Source organism: Musa acuminata, chromosome BXJ3-3 (genome assembly GCF_036884655.1).
Source record: "Musa acuminata AAA Group cultivar baxijiao chromosome BXJ3-3, Cavendish_Baxijiao_AAA, whole genome shotgun sequence".
Lineage (NCBI taxonomy): Eukaryota > Viridiplantae > Streptophyta > Magnoliopsida > Zingiberales > Musaceae > Musa > Musa acuminata.
Window position 1 is genome coordinate 39578314 of NC_088351.1, and position 20273 is coordinate 39598586.

General features: G+C 40.7%; 2 protein-coding genes and 2 long non-coding RNA genes across 4 annotated transcripts; 3 read left to right on the forward strand and 1 right to left on the reverse strand.

The window, feature by feature from the left end:
- The first annotated feature begins 2436 nt into the window (after positions 1-2436).
- Positions 2437-4207, forward strand: LOC103980046 (gibberellin 2-beta-dioxygenase 3-like). Its single transcript, XM_009396329.3, has 3 exons — positions 2437-2890; positions 3040-3385; positions 3728-4207. The coding sequence occupies exons 1-3, from the start codon at positions 2487-2489 to the stop codon at positions 3992-3994; spliced, it is 1017 nt and encodes a 338-aa protein (XP_009394604.2). The 5' UTR covers positions 2437-2486; the 3' UTR covers positions 3995-4207.
- A 2748-nt stretch (positions 4208-6955) lies between these two features.
- On the forward strand, positions 6956-8252 carry LOC135633364 (uncharacterized). The gene is made up of 3 exons (XR_010494981.1): positions 6956-7086; positions 7863-7990; positions 8119-8252. It is a non-coding gene; the product is annotated as an uncharacterized LOC135633364 (long non-coding RNA).
- A 3137-nt stretch (positions 8253-11389) lies between these two features.
- On the reverse strand, positions 11390-14176 carry LOC135632462 (uncharacterized). The gene is made up of 3 exons (XR_010494709.1): positions 13970-14176; positions 12750-12851; positions 11390-11609 (listed from the first exon to the last, which is right to left on the reverse strand). It is a non-coding gene; the product is annotated as an uncharacterized LOC135632462 (long non-coding RNA).
- Positions 14177-17148: 2972 nt separating this feature from the next.
- Positions 17149-19153, forward strand: LOC135632595 (polyadenylate-binding protein-interacting protein 11-like). Its single transcript, XM_065141208.1, has 9 exons — positions 17149-17472; positions 17899-17988; positions 18146-18190; positions 18282-18354; positions 18444-18556; positions 18632-18691; positions 18762-18809; positions 18909-18977; positions 19088-19153. Exons 1-9 carry the CDS (start codon positions 17149-17151, stop codon positions 19151-19153), a joined length of 888 nt encoding a protein of 295 aa, XP_064997280.1.
- The last annotated feature ends 1120 nt before the right edge of the window (positions 19154-20273 follow it).

Consider the following 20273-nt stretch of genomic DNA (forward strand, 5'->3'; position numbering starts at 1 on the left):
ACGTCCCCCCAAGCCATACTGCAGCAGCAACGCATGCATGCACCTTATCTTCTCCTTTTCTCCCCCTCCAGGTGGGGGTTTCGTTCACTTTTATTTGCTGTGCTGTCGTTTGGACTGAGTTTCCATGATTCAACCCGCATTCGATCATGCATCCATTGAAGCGAAGCACCGATGTCGTTTTTGTGACAGATTCATGCACGCTTCTGAACTGGAGCATCGATCCTTTCCTTCCGCTGTGCTGCTTCTGGTATGGATAAGATTACGATCCTGTGGCATTAAGTCAAAGGGCTCAGTTAGTCCCTGCACCACGTACTGAGCTGGGACATGCATGCACGTCCTACTAGTCATGTTGTTTTGGTCAGCTCACGCAGCTCTCCTCCTCGTGAAAGGACACGAAGTCTTCTTAATTTTCCCTTTAAAAGGAAAAAAGAAAACCTAAATGTTTTTGGTATGGTGACGATTACATCTCATGATGGTACCTTCATGCTCGTCATCTGTGTACGTACTGCTCGACTGGTTCTAAACAAACCGATGTTCCATTGCACGAAGCATCTCGATGGCTGGGATATAACCCATCAATCGAGCTCCAAAACCTATCCCATTTCAAGTTGATACGAACAGAAACTTTATTCGATTAATGTTATTAGCAATCCATCATGATTTTATGACCAACAAATAGGCCGGACAAAGATCCATCCCAAGCATATGCATCTGCATACACAGCAAAAACAACAGCATGCGGTCAGCCAATAGAAAGAATGTGTCGGTATTACTGTTTGGGTCTCCTCTGGCCGAAAAAGCATGAAATTGACAGAAATAAGGCAGGAATATTAGTGTTTGGCTTTCCTACTTACCGAAGGAGAGAGATGTGAGGTCCATGCGTCAGATATTCTCTGAGAGAGACACTAATCCAGAGATGGGAATTCCTGGGACACGCATCTGAAGTACTCTTCAGGTCTTACAGTGGGCGGAAGAAGCACCCGACGCTGGGGGCAGACGGAGGTCTACCTCACCGACAGCAGGTGAATTTGTTCTTGAGAAGTTCCTTGGTTAACCGAGAGAAAACATTCTCTCTCGCTCTCTCTAAATCCAGGGGCTAAAGCAGTAGTTTTTTGGTTGCTGAGTTTTGATGACCAGTCGGGTGCCCAAAATAACTTTGGACAAGAAAACGATCTCGTCCTACTTTCCACCTTATAAATTATTGATTTGCTCATATATGCTCCCACAACAGTGACGATCGATGCATTTGAAACCTGAGTCTTTTGCTAAGCAAATATATATATATATATATATATATATATAGAGATAGATAGAGAGAGAGAGAGAGAGAGACAGAGAGAGAGAGTGAGAGACACACACACACACACAAACACACATACCTTTCAGAACCTAAAATCTGCCGTACTCGTCCTTATATATAATCTCCATCAGTTGGATATAATCGAGAGTTGAATTCCAGTCGAATTAATTTGCTTTATTTAAAAGCGTTTTATGATGATAAATATATTAAAATCCTTTTAGGTCATTTTTATCTATATTTTGGATGGATACAGAGGTTTATAGGCAAACATCAGCATATAAGTGACTGCGTCGACTCCTGAGAAGTTGCTGGGGACCTTTGAACCCGTCGCTCTTCGTTTTAGCATTCAATATCCGAGCATTGATCGTCCGAACACAGCACTGTTCACATCTGCTATCCATCACCTAAATCGTCTGATGTTTATTATCCATCTCCTCCATTAGTTGAGGCATAAACTTTTCGCAGTCCCCACTTGTGAAGCCTTCGTCAAGAGGCCAATCTAATTCTGTCGACCTTCCATCGTCTGCATGGGAGAAACGCCGACTCCAAAGGCCCCTACGCATAGTGGTCGGTCAATCCCCCACTAATATTGTCCAGAGCTTGTTCTGGTCAATCATATTGGCGTTGACCGCCTGAGCTGTGGTCTGTGAGGCTCGAACGAGGATGTCCATGTAACTCATTGTATGGGTCACATTTGGGCCGACGTGGTCGACTCAGGTCTTCACAGGAGATGAGAATTGGACGAGCCACATTTGCCGACGCATATACTTCGCATGGTGGACGAAGAAAACGATCGGGAATCCGATTCTGGTCGAGCTCGCCACAGATCCGCCGCTCGTAGCACATCGCCTTTTGGATGCAAAAGCGCATCACCACGTGTACGCGTGGGATCGTTCACTCGGTAGGATGAACTTATTGGATCTAAAACGCGTGTTTAATACCCGAGATGCCAGATCGGATTCGGGTCCATTGACCACCCAGACTCGTGGTTACACCCATCACCCTTGATTTGGATCAATCAATCAATCGATCAATCTGGTACTTGTATCAATCACCATGTTTTTTTAGGTGGCCTCGCGTCTATATAAAGGGGCTACGAAGCCCACCGCCTCACATGCAACTCTACTACACGGCGGTCCCCTTGGAACTCCATCCCCTCTCTGTTCTGCTCTGTTTCCCTGCGACCATGGTCGTCTTGTCCAACCCAGGACTGGATCAAATCTCGCTCCTTAGATCGCCGAAAGTTATCGCCTGCTCGCCTTGCGTTCCCGTCATCGACCTCTCGAAGCCCGACGCTGCAGCGTCCGTCGTCGAGGCCTGCGAAGAGTTTGGGTTCCTCAAGGTCACCGACCACGGGATTCCCGTGGAGCTCATGCAGAGACTGGAGGCGGAGGCTGTGAAGTTCTTCTCCCTGTCTTCGGTGGAGAAGGAGAGGTCTGGGCCGCCCGATCCTTTTGGTTATGGAAATAGAAAGATCGGCGCTAATGGCGACATCGGGTGGTTGGAGTACCTTCTCTTCGCCGTCGCCTCCAAGCCATTGTCTTACACGTTCATGGACTTTCTTCGAGAGCCCGCCGCATGCTCTTTTAGGTAGGACTCCAGCTGCATTGCTTGCGAATGAATTCCCATAGGTGTTTGCACCTTTGTATCTTCCTCCCTCGTCTACATAGGTTAGCATATGGTTGGTGGCGGAAACTGCTTTCTTACGCTTCCTGTTTGGTTGGTGGAATACGTTGCAGCTCTGCTTTGAAGGAATACCTGGCAGCCGTCAGGAAGTTGGCTTCCAAGGTGCTTGAACTGATGGCGGAAGGGTTAGATATCGAGCCCAGAGACGTCATCAGTAGGCTTGTCATGGATGAGAACAGTGACGGAATCTTTAGGCTCAACCACTATCCTCCATGCCCGGTGCTCCGAGGTTACAATTACGGCTTGACCGGCTTTGGAGAGCACACAGATCCACAGGTCATATCTGTTTTGAGATCAAACAATAGCACCGGCTTGCAGATATCACTCAAGGACGGGAGCTGGGTCTCCGTTCCTCCGGACGAAGAGTCCTTCTTCATCAACGTCGGTGATTCCTTGCAGGTGACCACTCAAACATTCCTCCTTTGTGTTTGGACTGATTTGCTTCATCTTAATGTCAAGAAACCCATCCCTTTAAACCATGAACAAGCCTATCTGTCTGGTAGAAAGCGAATAGTGCTATGTCAGTGCTCTGTATCTTTTACGAAGAACTTGCATCGTCTTTTACACCAAGAACAGTGCTCCAGTGCTTCTCTGATGTCGTTATATACTTCATCATCTTACTGTTATAGCTACTTGTCATGATTTAACCCAGGTAGATGAATTTAATTTTTGTATCCACGGGCTTCCTTCTGCAACTAAGCGGTGCGGTACATGATTTTTTGGCATGGCTGGTGGATGTAGGTTCTGACAAATGGGAGATTCAGGAGCGTGAAGCATAGGGTGGTGGCCAGTGGCTGGGAGTCCAGGGTCTCCATGATCTACTTCTTTGGGCCACCCTTAGCAGAGAAGATTGCTCCATTGCCACAGTTGATGGGAGAGGGGGAGCACAGCCTGTACAATGAGTTCACATGGGATGAGTACAAGAAGGCTACCTACAAATCAAGGCTGGCTGATAACAGGCTTGGGCTGTTCGAGAAGCGAGAGGTCGCTGATGACCAAAGACTATAGACCTCACTGTTTCTGGGGGGCGGGGGGGAGGGAATTATCCCGTGTTCTCTAACCAAAAATGGTAACCAAAGAAGGCTTCTTCCTCGTCTGTAACCCTTTCACCATCACCTTTTCTCTGCTCTGTTTTGGTGCACTGTCTTTGCTTCGTGTAGTCATGTACAAATCACCTTCCATCACCATGAAGAACACGAATGTTAAAAGGGTCATCTTGAAGCTTTGCCTTCCGCCATATCTTTCTACAGCCTCGATCTGCTGTCACTGTTTGAGATAGTCCTCTACAAGTACTGCTACAGCGGTGCAAGTCTTAGTTTCTGAAATCCCATCCAGAAACTGGTACATCATCCGGACTGGGCTCGAAATTTTCTCAATATCTTTACGTATCTCTGCTGGAGATCACATGGCAGTGGTAAGTTAGGACTAAAAAAATAGCGTCCGGGAGATTTTTGGCCCACAGGTTATTGAACTGCATGAATGCATGGGAGTAAATTATCCCATGCAACTTACCGCTGATGATGAGAAGTAGAAAGTGTCGAATATATGGTATTCGAAAGGGAATCAAAGTCAACATTATTTCGTTGCATGACTTTCCATCGATCAAAGTCTATTACTCGGTACTTGTACTGTTCTATTGGCAAATACAGCCAGACGTATTCTTCACTTGACACTCGAGTTGTGATATGGGTATTGTATCTCGCAAAAGGAGTATGAATTCGTCAGGCACAAACGAAGAACCCTATGTCTGAAAGTACAAGTTCCAGCACAAAACCTTATCATTGTTCTCCTTATACATTATTATGTTTGCTGGTTTGTTCCTTGTTACTTTGATGTCATTTATTGGGTTCGTTTGCCTCTGACTTACTGTATCCGAAGCCGGTCCTTCCCAGAAATAACAATACTATTTCCTGATGATAATGACCATACATCTACGTCATAAGAAAAAGAAGCCAACAATTGTTTTCTCGACTCTTTGAATGCTGTTGGTGATCATTCAACAGACTGTAGACACGATGATAGATCATCTGTGCAAAGAAGAAAAGAAGGGTTTTCGTTTTGGCATTTATGTATGGGATAGCGGAGATCTAGTCGGTCAAAGAGCCTTAATTTACTGTCAGTGCGTGAAGTGTCTCAACGATGGCGATAAAGGGAAAGCAATTAATGTTACTGTGGCAGTGAGAAAGGTTTTGTGCGTTCGTCGTGTCACTTAAACGTTCCCTTTTTGTCTCATGCAATCGACCAGCAGTGAGCCAAAATGTACATGATGCGCATCTAATTAAGATGAGTTCGGCGAATATATATATACATATATATTTATCCCTTAGTCTTATCTATCCAATCCAAGTACGTCCTTTGTGTTGCCACCCCGGTCTCCTTCCTCCCGTTACCATCTTAAAAGCTAGTCCTTGTCACTGACTCGCTGAATCCTTCTGCAATATGTGGTTCGACGACACAAGTGGTGGAGAACCACGAGTACTCCATCGTAGGCGACGATAACTCCTGCATGTGATGGGCATGTACTCCCGAAGAACGCCATTAAGAGCTCTGTGATCAGCAGGGAAGAGCTTAGCCCGGTGGCGAATCCCAAGAGCCTGGGATTCTCTCCGCTTCCACCATCAATTAGAACTTCATCCACTTCCCACGTTCTGCAGACATTTATTGATGAGATATGAAACGATGACACCCTCCAACTGGTAGTTTAGGATTAATGAAGTAGATGGGAGTGAATCCAGAAAGCTCGAGATGTGGAAACCCAGCAGCAGAGAAGCAAGGCGGCCATCGTCGAGAGGAGCGAGAGTAATACATATGGCAGCAGCTGCAGGAGGGGTCAGAGGTAGTAGAAGTTAGGTTTGGACACGGGGAAGCATGGGGTGTCAGAGGACCTCCTTGAGACCGTTGGCCACAACACAACCTTGGAGGGGTGCTGTTTCCGGTACATGGAATCAATGGCTCGCAGGGCCCATGGCACATGAGAGCTGCCCTCTGCGCGACCATGGAAGACACAGGCGCAGCTCTCGCTTAATTATCCATCCCCGGACCTGGAACTCACCCCTGAGCTCGCTGAAGCCCACGTGAACCTGCCACTGCACTCCCCCAGCGTGACTTGACCTCTGAGATCACCCAACTTTGATGCCCTTCCCATCCTCTCCTCCGCTGCTGCGTTTAGCTTTGTCGCCGACTGCTACTGCTGCATGCCGTGCAGCTGCTCCACGTACACTCGCTGACCTTTTTTACAGGATAATGTTTTGGTGTCCCTGCCTCCCCCTCCCCCTCCCCCTTCCCCTTCCCCCCTCTCAAAAGCATTTCCTAAAGGACTCAAAGTCTTCTCCCCAAAACTTCCTCGAGCTCCGTGGCTCGTCCATTGGGCTTTTCGAGTTCCTTACGCGTAATGATAACGATAAGCATCGTTGAACTCGTAGCAGCATGTCAATTATTAATATGAATCGTACAGTAGGGGGCAAATATATAGTAGAAAAGGTTGCTATCGGAAGACAACTTAGGACTGCGCGACTCATGTCAGGCCGAGGCCCAGAGCCCATTTAGCTCAACTTATTTCATCGGCCCAAGTTGGATAAGACGACATTTGTGAATCCATTTCATATCACCTATGTCCATACTATCCCACAAAGAATGATAAAGATAGCACGTGTCGGATGCGTGAGAAAGAGAAAGATAGTGTTGTTTTAATTATGTGCATCGGTGTTTATTAATGAATTTAAGATTATTATTCACAAAATATTTCGGAGCATTCATTCATCGCTTAAGTTGGATTAAGATATATTAATTGAATTTGGTCCTAATCGTCTAATTTCACTTTTCCGATCATGACAGCTGGATCGAAGGCAGTTTTTGCATGCGATCGCAGATAGCCGAGTGCGCGCGCCTTCTCTTTCAAATTTGCTTTTAGATTTGCGCTAATACCGGAATATAAATAAATGTGAATGAATGGAGTGTGAGACGTTCCGCCCCTTCGTGAGGGCGAGGCGCGAGGAGACGGGAATCTCCCCGATCTCCTCCACCGCCAGCGTCGATCCCTCTCTCCGGAGAGAGCCGTCTCCGAGGCGGACTGATGGGAGAGACGAGCCACGCCTCGCGAGGTGAAGTCGATCTTGACTCGATTCTGACTTCTTGATTCGTTTTTTTGTTCTAGAAGCTCTGGGCCCGATTGGTTTCTCTTCGAATCTAGGGTTTCTCTGATCATGTGTCGGTTCCTGCTGCTGTTTCCTTGATTCCTTGCTTGTGCCTCTCTGATCCCGTAAACCTTTTGGCCCATCTTGACTCGTTTCTGGCTTCTCGATTCTTTTTCTTCGATGTACAAGCTCCATTTCCGATCGGTTTCTCTTCGTTTCCATGGTTTCTGTGGATATTGGTCAGTCCCTGATGTGTTTCCTTTAATTTCTTGCTTGTGTCTCTCTGATCCTGTAAAGCTTCGGGCCCATCTCAACTCGTTTCTGACTTCTCGATTCGTTTTCTTCGACATACAAGCTCTAGTTCCGATCGGTTTCTTTTCGATTTCCGGATTTCTTAATATTGATCTGGTTCTTGCTGTTCTCTTGATTTCTTGTGTCTCCCTGATCTCGTATACCTTTTTGGCTTTCCGTGACGGTTTCTTGTTCTGTTTTATTTGTTTAGGGATCACAATCTATTCTATCATCTGTGGTTCTTGATTCTACTCTTTGTTTGAGAAGCTCTAGTTTCGATCGGTTTTTCTTCGTCTCTAGGGTTTCTGTGAACATTGATTAGTTCTTGCTGTTTTCTTGATCTGTTGCTCGTGTTTCTCCGATACCGAAACATTTTTTACGTTACTTGATGGTTTCTTGATTCTTTTTCTATTTGTTTTACGATCTCAATCTGTTCTATAAATCTGCGGAAGGAGGAAGAGGACTCCAATTCTGGATCGAATCATTGCGCGAGTCGCGCCGACGGTTCCGTCACTGCCGATGGGGGCGTCAAATCCTCATCCGACCTGGCTGTTTATGAGCAGTTGGGGGCAACAGTTTGGTGGGTCTCTCATCCCTCCTGCCCTTCTTGTGTGGGTTGATATTGTTCGAGTCTGTTGCATTTCTTGGATCGTGGGTCTTAGCGTTCGATATATTCATTTGTTTCTTTCTTCCTATTGATGATCATAGGAGCAGAAGATTCAACCATGGGCAGGAGCTATTTCAGAGAGGGTTCAAGAAACACGGTAAGAAACACATCACCTGGCAGTAGTTTTATTTCCTGATTGCATAGATGTAGAAAAAGTTCTTAGAGATCAAATGTTAGTAGGGGTGAGCATTCATTCATGTATCAACCATCAAAACCGACTTAAACACACAAGTTATTTTAGCGGATTCAAGTTGAGCTTATAATGGTTTGGTTACATGGCGTGATTACTAACTATCGAATCGGACATGATCGAGTCTAAGAAAGTTGATTTGATCGTGCCCAAATTAACCCAATGTATATTTGGGTAAATTATGTTGGGTAAATTATTTTGGTCCTATAAATGGGGTGAAAATGTAAATCACTCAATTATTAGGTTGATCTCGTGACAGGTGTGAGGTTTTTGACGGTTTAGGTATGTCACAAGTGTTCTATTCTGACCTTTTTGTCCCAACCCAACCTATCCTAACCTAACCTCTCTGCTAAATGAGTTAGATAACTCTGGTCTTAGCGGGTTGTTTTATACTTTAAATGAGTTAGATAACTCTGCTAAATGAGTTTCTGTGAGTTACATTTGAGTTTGTTTAATGATACAATTACTCGATGAGTTTAGTTGGGTTTGAAAGTTCTTAGTCAATCATATACAACTCAACGAGAGACGAACCATACCCGATCCCCTTGCATCCTACAACTGAGCAAATAACTGATTTGGAATTTTGATTGAAGTACAAGGTTTTCTTTTGTATTAATTATCTTGTCCATGTTGTTGTTCGACAAGGGTAAGACGGACAAAGAACATGGATATATCATGGTCGTCGAGCCAAGGTTGATGAGAGTAAAATGAATGTGATAACTATATTTTGGCCAATATAGTTATTAGATCCAACATTTTAGCACGTAGGCCAAAGTTAGTAAGGTTCTTATTTTTCAGTGGCTATTTGTGAAAAAGGAAGGATCACTTGAACAAAAGGTATTATTAGCTCATATCAAACCAAATAGAAAAGAAGAAATCAAGACGGAAAAGAAAACCTTTATTAAACTTCTTTAAAAATAAATTTACAGAATCTTAATCTCTACAACTCTATCTAATCTTATTTGAAATCTTCTAAAATATATTTTAAGCTAAGAATTTTTTATTGCTAAAACTCTATTTAATCTCATTTAAAATATAAAATATTAATTTATATTTTTTCAAAATATACTTTAACTTTTTAATGCTATTGTATATTTATAAAATTAAAGATTTCAACTTAATATTTTAAATATTTTTATTGACACAATAGATTATATTGACCACCTTATCTAGATATCGTAGTTTATATGATTAGATAGGCTTGCTCTTGTTAACTAGGGCTTAAATATATTTTACCTTGTCATTCTAAACTCACAAAGTCATGGGGAACTTGCCTTTTAAGTCTTAGCAATCTCTATATAAACTTCAATAATCGAAACTGAGAATATTAGAACTCAATGTCAGCACGATTCTGCTGGACAGCATCGTTATGCTACATCCAGAATAATGCAGTTATTTATAGAGGCTATGAATCGACACAGCATTACTGATGATTTGAAGTTCATTTCTTTGTAGAACATTGGTAATGAAAACTCTAACCAGGGAATATTTTGGATGAGGCATTGAATCTGGAACCAAGTTTTAGAACTGAGTGTCATCAATTTTTTGTGAGACCTCAACTTTAAATGTATTATTTCTTGTCGTATTGTTTCGTGTCTGCATGCATGAAAGATTACCAGTCAACTCATGTCATTTCTGAATTGGCAATGAGTTGAAAGCTTTTTTAGCACCTAAAACATAGAGTGGTTGGAAAGTTGAAACTTTTAACTTTTTAATATGTCCTTTTTTTTCTTATGAACACGTAAACATGCTTACGTGTCCACATTCCTAACTAGGGATCTCCAGTGGAAACCTGCCGCGAAAGGGAAGCTGTGCATGCGGGCGCTCAGGTAAGAATGGCGGAGCTGTTGCTTTTGGCGTGGGCCGTGCGGGCGCTCAGGTGGATGCGAAGTCGACTAGAACGCTCGCTCCGAATTCAAGGAGTTGATTGAATATTGATGCAATTAAAAAATATTTTTAAATTAAAAAAATTAATATCATATTAATTAATTTGATATAATTATATAATTATATAATGGTTATTAATATTGTTTTTAACTTTTTCGTATTAATTAGTAACATTTTATCATTTGAATTCCAAAGTAATTAATAAAAATTCCAAAGTATTAATTACAATAATTTTATTAATTTGATTATTATAATATTTTTAATAAAAAAATAAAAAAATTCCCCATCCTTTGGGCGTCAAAATAAACAGGAAAGCTCACCTTTCCATCGAGATTCGGTAGAAAAATAACTCAGCATGAATCGGTTATCATTTGAATTCCAAAAATATTTTCTTAGGAATGATTTGACAATAAAAAAAAGAAACAGTTGAGGTCCATTAAACCGGTTAACATTAAAAGAGAAATAGAAACCATTCATGTGGAACTGACCTATATGCACACAGTTGAGGTCCGGGAAACAAGTAAGTGAAATGAGTACTTGAAACAAGTACTTGAAATTGAGTACTCGAAACAAGTACTCAGATGTAGTCCTGGAAAATAGAGATACACTCAGGGACATTTTGTCAAACCCAATAAAGCCATAAATTTAGAGAGACTTCACTAGCATCCATTTCAGAAGATGTAAGAAGAAACTAACCAAATATTGTGCTTGTACAGAGAACATACAAAAGAACTCGCTGACCACAAGGAATAGTTCATTATCCAAAATAAAAAAAGTTGCTTGGAAGGAACTAATCCAATAAAGTTCTCCGAGTTTGAGGAACGTGAAGTGTGTGCAAGAATTTTGAATATCAACTAACCCATAGAAATTCACAAATCTCTAAAAATAACGAATACGGGAGAGCAGACCGGAGATAACAGTAGGATGACAAGGACGCATACATGTTAAACCAAGCTGAGTAGAGAAATCTGAATATATAAAATAATTCAAAAATCTGATATATACATACATATATATGTATATATATATATGTATATATATATATGTATATATATATATGTATATATATATATATGTATATATATATATACATATATATGTATATATATATATACATATATATGTATATATATATATACATATATATGTATATATATATATACATATATATGTATATATATATATATATACATATATATGTATATATATATATACATATATATGTAATTACCTTGTCTTCCTTAAAGTGAACATCCAGCCAGTTTCCCGTTGAAGCTTTCAAGAGTGTAATGATATCACTATTGTGGGCTTAACTACCACCTTACATTTCTCAGGGACTATTTCCTTCTTTAATTTTGCTATGGCACATCAATAATTCTTTCCCTGAATATCATGAAATTTGATGTCCACATACATTGGCTTGAAAATTGTCTCCACCTTTCTCTTCATTGACACCTTAAAGAAACATATGGAAAAAAAAGACATCAGAACTCAGAAGAATTAGAACAATAAAGTAACAATGATACAAAATCACGACAGAATTCTGAATAAGAAATATAATAACGACAAGGCTTCTTGACTGAAACACAAAAAGATAGCAATAAGATACAAATCTAACATATTGATTCACATTAATTCACCAATCATAATCCGTTTATTTGGTGAACGAAGCACAAGAAATAAGATTTCAATGGAAAAGAACAAGATATCAATCTAAGGATCTCTGCAAGCATTTGAGGCTTGCTAATCCATAATGGCTAAAAAAGTGTTCTGACAGGACTAGAGAGTGGGGATCCCAATTCCTAAGGGAGTGAGTTATAACATGTCCATTTCGATGCATCTAAGCATTTTATTAGCCCAAATACTTCACAACATCAGATCTGCATGCTCCTAAAGAAGGCCACTAAAATTTTAATCTTCTGTAATCAAGATCAATAATACAAGTTATTAGCCATGATCAATTATTTATTGTATTTCAATGTAATTCAGATGAGAATCATTTGACCATGTACCACCTCGATTTAATTCCACACAAGAAGTTAGCTAAGATTTAGAATGATTTATAAAAGTTCGATAAGTATCTTATTGTTAACTTGATCTTAAATATTTTGTGTCAATGGTTCAGACTTAATGAAATTAATAGATCATTTGGGCCAATTATCCCATCAGATAATGGGTCATGCCATGATAGTTGTTTTTAGTAGTGTTCTTTAGATTGATTCTAATGTTGTAATATGTTGCCTATTTTTATAGTTGACAAGGATCTGGGATTACCAAACAAAGATGACAAGGCTCGCATGAAATACAAAGATAATTTCTACAAGCGGCATTTAATTATTTGACCAAATAGAAATCGTCAGGTTTTCATTGTCTTCCTATTCTATTTCTCAAGTATACTCTCCTCTTCTTTCCCCTATGTTCTTCTATTCATCCCCTTGGAGCAGTTAGGCCTTAATACAAGTCTAAAATAGGTCAGTTCTGAGTTATATATGTTTGGGGCCTTATTTTTCAAGAAATTTGTCATACAATCGTGTCATCTGAGGCAATATATTCTTTAGGAGTAGAATTAGTAGGGTAACATTTATAGAAACATGCCTTGATCTTCTTCTCGTTGTCTTGATCTCAGCTGAATGATCCAAGTGGGATGTAACTGTTGAAAGCAGTCGCTGCCACTTACGCTGCTCTAACCACAGACAACTGCATATTGATTACCGATTAAAGATAAAGTTTCACAAAAAATCAACCGCTAATAATTGAAAACGGCATTACGACGTCAGTGAATTTGGAAATAAATCTTGAAAGAGGGCCATATGTATGATCGATTTATCTTGATAATGGAACCAGGGAAAAACAATGCAAGATGATCGAGAAGCGTCGTTCCGCATAACGTCAAGAACAACAAGAATTGATTTAAGAAAGAGGGGAATGCAACTGAAGCCCTAATCGTAAGAGATACGAAATAAATAAAGCTGTATGGTAAGATTAGTTCTGTATAACACTAAGAACGACGAGAATCGAAAGAAAAGGAGGAAGATGGATTAGAGATCAACCTATGATGATAGAAGGGAACAATGCACAATATCCAAGTCAGCGAGTAAAACTACTACGCAGAAACCTAAGAACAACAAGAATCATAAGAAAAAAGGTGAGAAGAAAGACAATGCAGAATGACCAAAACGGCGTGGTAAATATAGTTCCTCAGAACGATAAGAACAGCAAGAATCAAAAGAAAAGGTGAACAAATGGGTTAGAGATCATCGATCACAAAGGAGGGTGTCAGGAGAAGAAAGACACTGCACACAACCAAATCGGCGGGGAAAAAATAGTGCCGCAGAACGATAGGAACGGCAAGAATCAAAAGAGGAGAAAAAATGGGTTAGAGATCACCGATAACGAAAGGACGGAGTCAGGAGAAGACAGGCAATGCTCAACAACCAATTCGGAGTGGTAAAACTTGTTTCGCAGAACGAAAAGAACAACAAGAACCGACAGAAAAGGAGAAAAAATGGGTTAGAGATCATCGATCACGGAAGGATAGTGTCAAGAGGAGACAGACAATGCTAAATAACCAAATCGGCATGGTAGATCTTGTTTCGCCGATAAGAACAACAAGAACCGACCGAAAAGCAGCGCAACAAACTGAAATGACGAGTAGACGGGAGTCAAGAACAAGAAAATATAACCCTGGGGAAAAAACCTAAAACCGATCGCCAAGAACGCTAAGACCAACAAGAATCGACGAAGAAAGAAACAGGGAAATCGATTGAAACCCCAACTCTAGGATGTCATCCGCGGTGGAAGAAGAACATGATGACCTCGGTTTCAAGGTTACGGATCTCGGAGGCGAGGAGGGAGACGACGCGAGGCCTCTTGGCGATGCTCTCCACGTGCCGCAGTTGCTGCTCGTCCGCCATTCCCACTGCCTCTCTCTCTCTCTCTCTCTCTCTCTCTCTCTCTCTGTGGGGCGAACGAGAAACGAGCGGAACGGTTAGGCAGACGGAACAGAAAGGCAAACGACGGTTTTGGCTGTGATGAGTACGAGGATTGAAGGTTCTAGAAGTGAATAATGGAAGGACCCAGAAGAGGCCCGAAACTTCATAACGGGACGTTCCGGTATGCGGTTTTAGCGTGTTACGTTGTATTCGAGTGCTTTTCTAAATACCGTTCCGTCCCCACACTATCCTAACAATGGAGTCGCCAAGCATCACTTGAAGCCCAATAATACCAAACGTTATAGAATAATTAGCAATATCAATACGTAGGTAGCTATTAATCTTAGCCTCTCTCTTCTACCGATAACTATCCATTACTCAAACTCATACCAAGTCTTATCTGGCTGCCTATTTTTTATTTGTACTTTGTTTTTTCTTGCTTTGATCATCCAAAATAGGTTGGTTTACTAAAACACCCACGACTTTGGTTATTGATCTAAAATACTCCAAGTTGCCTAAATACTAACAGTAAGTATCTATTTTCAATTTTATTATTTTCAATATTAATCAACAAGTATCCTAATTCATCTTAAATGAGTTGAATATGCATGATACTAAAAAAAAAAAAAAACTCATCTACTTAGAGAAGGCTAATTACAAAGTACCCCATGTAGTTAGAATTTTATAATATCTTGATTTCTAAATTTAAAAAAATTATATTAAAATATCTATAATCATAAAAGTAAAATATTTAACTCCATTTATCCTAACATTATCGGTTTTGTCGACGAAAAATATAACACGTGATAATACGTGTAAGAATGATAAAAAATGATAAAAAAAAATAATTTTAATATCATAATTATATTTTTTTTTCTTAATTGATTATTGTGGTGGTGGCGAACGACAGTGCCACTATGGGCTACAGATGGCTATTATAGTTGTAGCTGACAAGAACAATACATTGACGAGAACAATGTTGGGATGTCCTTAGAGATAGGTCTGATGGAGTTCTTGAATATAGAGTTGAGAGAGACTTATATGGCTTCTTACGAGGGAAGGAGGAGAAAGAGAAGAGAGAGTGACGACGAGAGGTGAGACAAATGGAGGAGAGAAAGAGGATAATATAGATGTCAGTGCTTTTCATCTATGTTAGTGCTGCTCAACATCTGCATCGGCACCGCTCTACATGTGCGATGACACCGACGCAAATGTAGAGCGTCAACATATGTATCATCCTCTTCCTCCTCTCTCTTTGTTTTACCTTTCGTTGTCGCTCTCTCTCCTCCTCTTCCTCCTCCCCCTTCTTCCCTCATTCCATAATTCCTCATCCTTCTTCCTCTTTTCGCCACTTTGCATTTGCATCGATGCCGACGCGGATGTAGAGCGTCGACATCTATGTTATCCTCTTCCTCCTCTCCCTTTTGTCTCACCTCTCATTGTTACTCTCCCTCCTTTTCCAACTCCTCACCTCACAAGAATTTGCAAGTCTCTCAACTCCACATTCAGGACTCCACCTACCTTGTCTCTAAGGATAGTCTCACATTTTTCTAGTCGATCACAACTACAACAGTCACTTGTGCCCCCCGACAGCACCGTCGTCTGCCACCATCACAATAAAACGTAATTAGGATATTAAAATTATCATTTTATCCATTATTTTCATATCATTCATGCTATCTTCAGGAAAACCAATGGTATTATTATAAATAGAGTTAAATGTTTCACACTCATAACTTAGAGATTCCAATATAAATTTGTTGAGCTGACAATCGAGATGTTAAAGAGATATAACTACATGGGTAATAGTATTTTCGTTTTGTTATTACCATAACCTTTACTCATTAGCATGTTTTTTATTAGATTCAAATAATAAAATTTAAATATAACTTTAAATATATAATGACTATTTTATTTTTTTATAAACGATAAACATAGAAGACATAAGCTCAAAATCGCTAAATTAACTAACACCTTCAAATTAATATGATTTTATACATTAGAGTGATAATGACGAACATGTGGCACCCCATGCGTTTGTTAGAAAAAATACCACAATCAATAATGATTTACTATTAAATTCAACTATCGGGCGATGACGGTCACTCTTGCTATCCCAAGTGACAGGGCAACTAGACCTCCCACTCTTCGTGGGAGTCTTTGCCTTCGTCGGCCTCATCATCATAGGTCATTTTTTATTGTCCAACCCCATCTATCTCACACACTCACCAAATTACTTATCGTTGAAATGAAAGGGACGTTAAAATTATCTTTTTGTCAATTACTTTCGCACCGATCCAATAGATGGTGTCATGTGTTGTATTTCCATCTATGCAACAGATGACGTTAAGGTAAATAAGATTATTTATTTTAATTTTAAAATTATAAAAATCTATATATAAATTTTTTAAGTATAGAAACCATAAATATGTAATCAGCACTTTAATAATCATCGTATAAGACATGAAACAGTAGACTTTTGTACAACATTCGATGTCTCTCGTTGCTCGAACATACTTTCTGGAGAAAGCTTCACAGGCTATATTTTCCAAAGCTAAATTATGTTTATGAAACAGTGATGTGATTTCACTTGAGAAAATAATCAAGTATTCTAATTACATATATATTAAGGTTGGCTTTGAAACGCAAGCAATTGAAGCTTTTAATACAATCTCGCAGGTCAAATCAAGAGAGATATAATCGCATTGGTTCCCCTTTTTTTGTTCACGTCGTTCATGGAATCTGCATCAGTTATTGGGATAGATGCCTTCCATCAATCCCTATCCTTCCTTTTCTTCCCCTCCTCCCCGTCTCGAGTTTTCGCAAGGAAATGGATGGCTCCTCAGGAGAACACACCCGCCTCTTCTATCTACTTTCATTGGATCGAGTCTCGAATCACTTCCCATATGTAGCCGAGCGATAATGGCGGCCATCACTTCTTGCTTGTTTTGCTGCTCGTCTTCCCCGCCCCTACATAAAGACCGGGAAGAAGAGAGATGCAGTGACGTTACGTTCCTTCGATCGCACAGGAGGGGATCTGTGAGATGTCGACAACTATCGAGATGACGACTGTTGATATGGTGGAGAGCGCGAATGGCTCCGTCGACCAACCCGGCGGTCCCCCTCTGCCGCTAGCACCCCCGGAGTCAAACCTGGAGATAGAAGGTGAGGTAGAGGCGGAGGCGGAAGCGGAGGCAGCGCCGGAGGCGGAGGCGGAAGCCGAGGCAGCGCCGGAGGTGGAGGCGGAGGCGGAGGCGGAGGCAGCGCCGGAGGTGGAGGTGGAGGCGGAGGCGGGCGTCGAGCAGCTGCGGGAAATGGTCTTTAGGTTGAACCCTTTTGCTGAAGAGTTTGTGCCGGCGTCATTAAGAAATCCGCCGTTTCGGAAGGTAATTTTGACTCTGCATTTGATTTATTTTCTTAGCATTTTGATTTGATGGTCAATTATTGTGGTTTTTTATGTTGAAATTGACGATATATAAATTGTTATTTACCCTCACAACTCTCTATTCTAACAATAATAAAATCATCTACTCCAACAAAGAAGTCTCTTTTTTATATTTATTTTAATCATCTCATAAAGGATCTTCATTTTATTTTTGTTATATATATATATATATATAATTTTATTCATCACTATATATATATATATCTCTCTCTTACCATTTGTGAATCTCGCACCTCCAACATCTTTTCTCCTTTTTATCCATCTTCTTCTTCTTCTATGAATACTCTATGTGCATTCGAATCTTAACGTATAGAAGATTAGCAAAGCTTGTGCTATTGTATCAACCATTCTTGTTGACACCATGCAGAAGAGGAGCATTGAAGCTGAAGAAAGGAGGATTTCGCTGAGGCCGGATGCCATCGGACGAACCATATTCGTGTCCGATGTCGGACGAGATGTAAGCTCAATCATAATTTTTCTCTCACAGCTATTGAAACTTGGGATTTTATTTCTACTATCGAATAATTCATGCATGCAAATCGAAACAACAGTTTTCCTAACCCTGTGGTATGTTGGATTAACCAATTCACTTTGATTGGATGGGTCTACCACAGGTTACTGAAGAGCACATTGCTGGATTGTTCAGTATGTGTGGAAGGGTAAGTATTGGCCAAATATTTACGATGCAATGGTAACCCATCACATCATGTTTACGTCCCATCTGACGCTAGTGTTTGTTTCATGGTGAAGGTAATCGATTGCCGCATCTGTGGGGATCCCCATTCTGCACTTCGATTTGCACTGGTGGAGTTCGATAACGAGTGTAAGAAGAAAGTTGGATCGATCTCATCATCATCTCCGAATCTTTCTTTGTACTCTCTGTGCTTACGTCGAGTCTTTCCCATCCCACAGATGGTGCAAATGTAGCTCTCAATTTCGACGGGACGATTCTTGGATTTCATCCTCTCGCGATCTCGCACTCCAAGACTGCTATCACGCCTGTCAATCCTTCGTTGCTGCCTCAGGTGATCGTACTGATTCTTCGTGTTATCTACGTATTTTTCATGTTAAAATCGTACTGAAGCTGCGAGCGAATGCAGTCTGCTCCTGAAAGGGCAAGGTGTCTGAGGACGGTGTATGTCAATAATATCGATAGCCAGGTGAGTTGGAAACAATATGTTACGTCTTTCTCTATCTCTTCTCTTACCACTTGCTTTGACTCGACATCAGGTTACACCGGCAGAAATAACGGATTTATTCGTGACATACTGTGGCGAGGTCAGTGGATTAACCTCACTTGTGTTTTGATCATCCATAATTCAGTAAGATGATGATGATGATGATGATGTTGCAAACTTGTGGATCGTTCCTGTACAGGTCTCTCGTATGAAGCTTCTGAAGGATCATGCCAATTCATCCAACATGGCGTTCGTTGAATTCGTTAGAGTATGGATGATGATACGCTATCCTTTTTATGTCCGCATTGATGATAGATAGATGTATTGATTGATTGATGGATGATGATAATATTCTAAAGCAAAAATGGTCGATGGCAGGTGGAGAGTGCCGGCAAAGCTCTTTCTTGCAGCGGAATGGTACTCGGAGATTCTCCCATCAGGTAGGTATATACTACATGTTGTTATTCTGTCGTTTAACAGAGCCAACAAAGTAGACACACTAAGTGACTGTATTCTCAGGGTCAGTCCTTCGAAGACTCCGATGTGGCGGTAGCGGACCCGTGGACCTGCTCGCGCTTGTTCATTTATTCTACCATTATTATTAGTATCCCATCTCGTGTAATTTGTACCTGACCTATAGTTGCTTCCTGAGCTTTCACGTTGGACCTGACTTGTTCGTCTGCTGTTGTTTTGTTTCTTCTCTCATTGTGTCGTAATTAAGTGGAGAAATGACAACTCGGCTCTTCTTATGTATGAAAAACCCGTGGTAGCCTAATAAACGGCGAACATGCGAGATCCAAAAGTTTGGTAATGTTTCAATGGAGCGAGTCAATTAGGAAATGGGAATATAAGAAGAATTAAAACAGAATTTTGGATTCATCCGATGGACGACATCACCTATAAAACATAGCATGAAGATTACTTCTTTTAATCTCCTATCTTCCTTATTAGTTGCGCCCCCGCATGGCAGGAGATGCAAAGCCTTAGGTATCATGCATGACTCTCTCTCTCTCTCGGTCTCTCTCTCTTGGCCAAATCTATTATTGCCTTGTGCTGGAAAGGGGAGCAAGAAGAGACAGTGGTAGTAGATATAGAAAGAGTATTACTAAAGGAGGAGAATGAATGCCCTTCATATGACTTTCCAAGCATTAGAATTGCAGAGAGGAAGCTTGAGCGAGAAAATGATGGCGTCATGATACCTTCCTTCTTTTGGAGAGGAAAGGAGTATCTGATGCACTCATCTCAACATTTAACAAAGTCATCTATCGAGTAGAAATTGTTCTTCACATGGGCAAAATTACAAGTTTAGGAAACTCTCCTATGTGCCTGTTTTGGTATGTTACAAGTTCACTGTAACATCAAAGAGTTTGGAGTCGATATACGCATCATTAGACATACTAGAGATGAAGATAAAAGGAACAACAATTAGCACAAGATTCCCGAGTTTGGGGTGGATATTACTTCTGCGAGCAGAAAGATTGTTTCCGTGATTCTAAATCATCACCACCTAAATTACAAAGTAATAATCTTATCATGAGCTAAAAATAATCGACGAAAACAAACA

Bases quoted from the DNA above. Each gene is read 5' to 3' on its own strand.
- LOC103980046 (XM_009396329.3), top strand. From the start codon at position 2,487: ATGGTCGTCTTGTCCAACCCAGGACTGGATCAAATCTCGCTCCTTAGA. The intron at 2,891-3,039 runs GTAGGACTCCAG...AATACGTTGCAG, and splicing joins CCCGCCGCATGCTCTTTTAG to CTCTGCTTTGAAGGAATACC. The intron at 3,386-3,727 runs GTGACCACTCAA...TGGTGGATGTAG, and splicing joins ACGTCGGTGATTCCTTGCAG to GTTCTGACAAATGGGAGATT.
- LOC135632595 (XM_065141208.1), top strand. From the start codon at position 17,149: ATGACGACTGTTGATATGGTGGAGAGCGCGAATGGCTCCGTCGACCAA. The intron at 18,557-18,631 runs GTGATCGTACTG...GAGCGAATGCAG, and splicing joins ATCCTTCGTTGCTGCCTCAG to TCTGCTCCTGAAAGGGCAAG. The intron at 18,692-18,761 runs GTGAGTTGGAAA...ACTCGACATCAG, and splicing joins TCAATAATATCGATAGCCAG to GTTACACCGGCAGAAATAAC.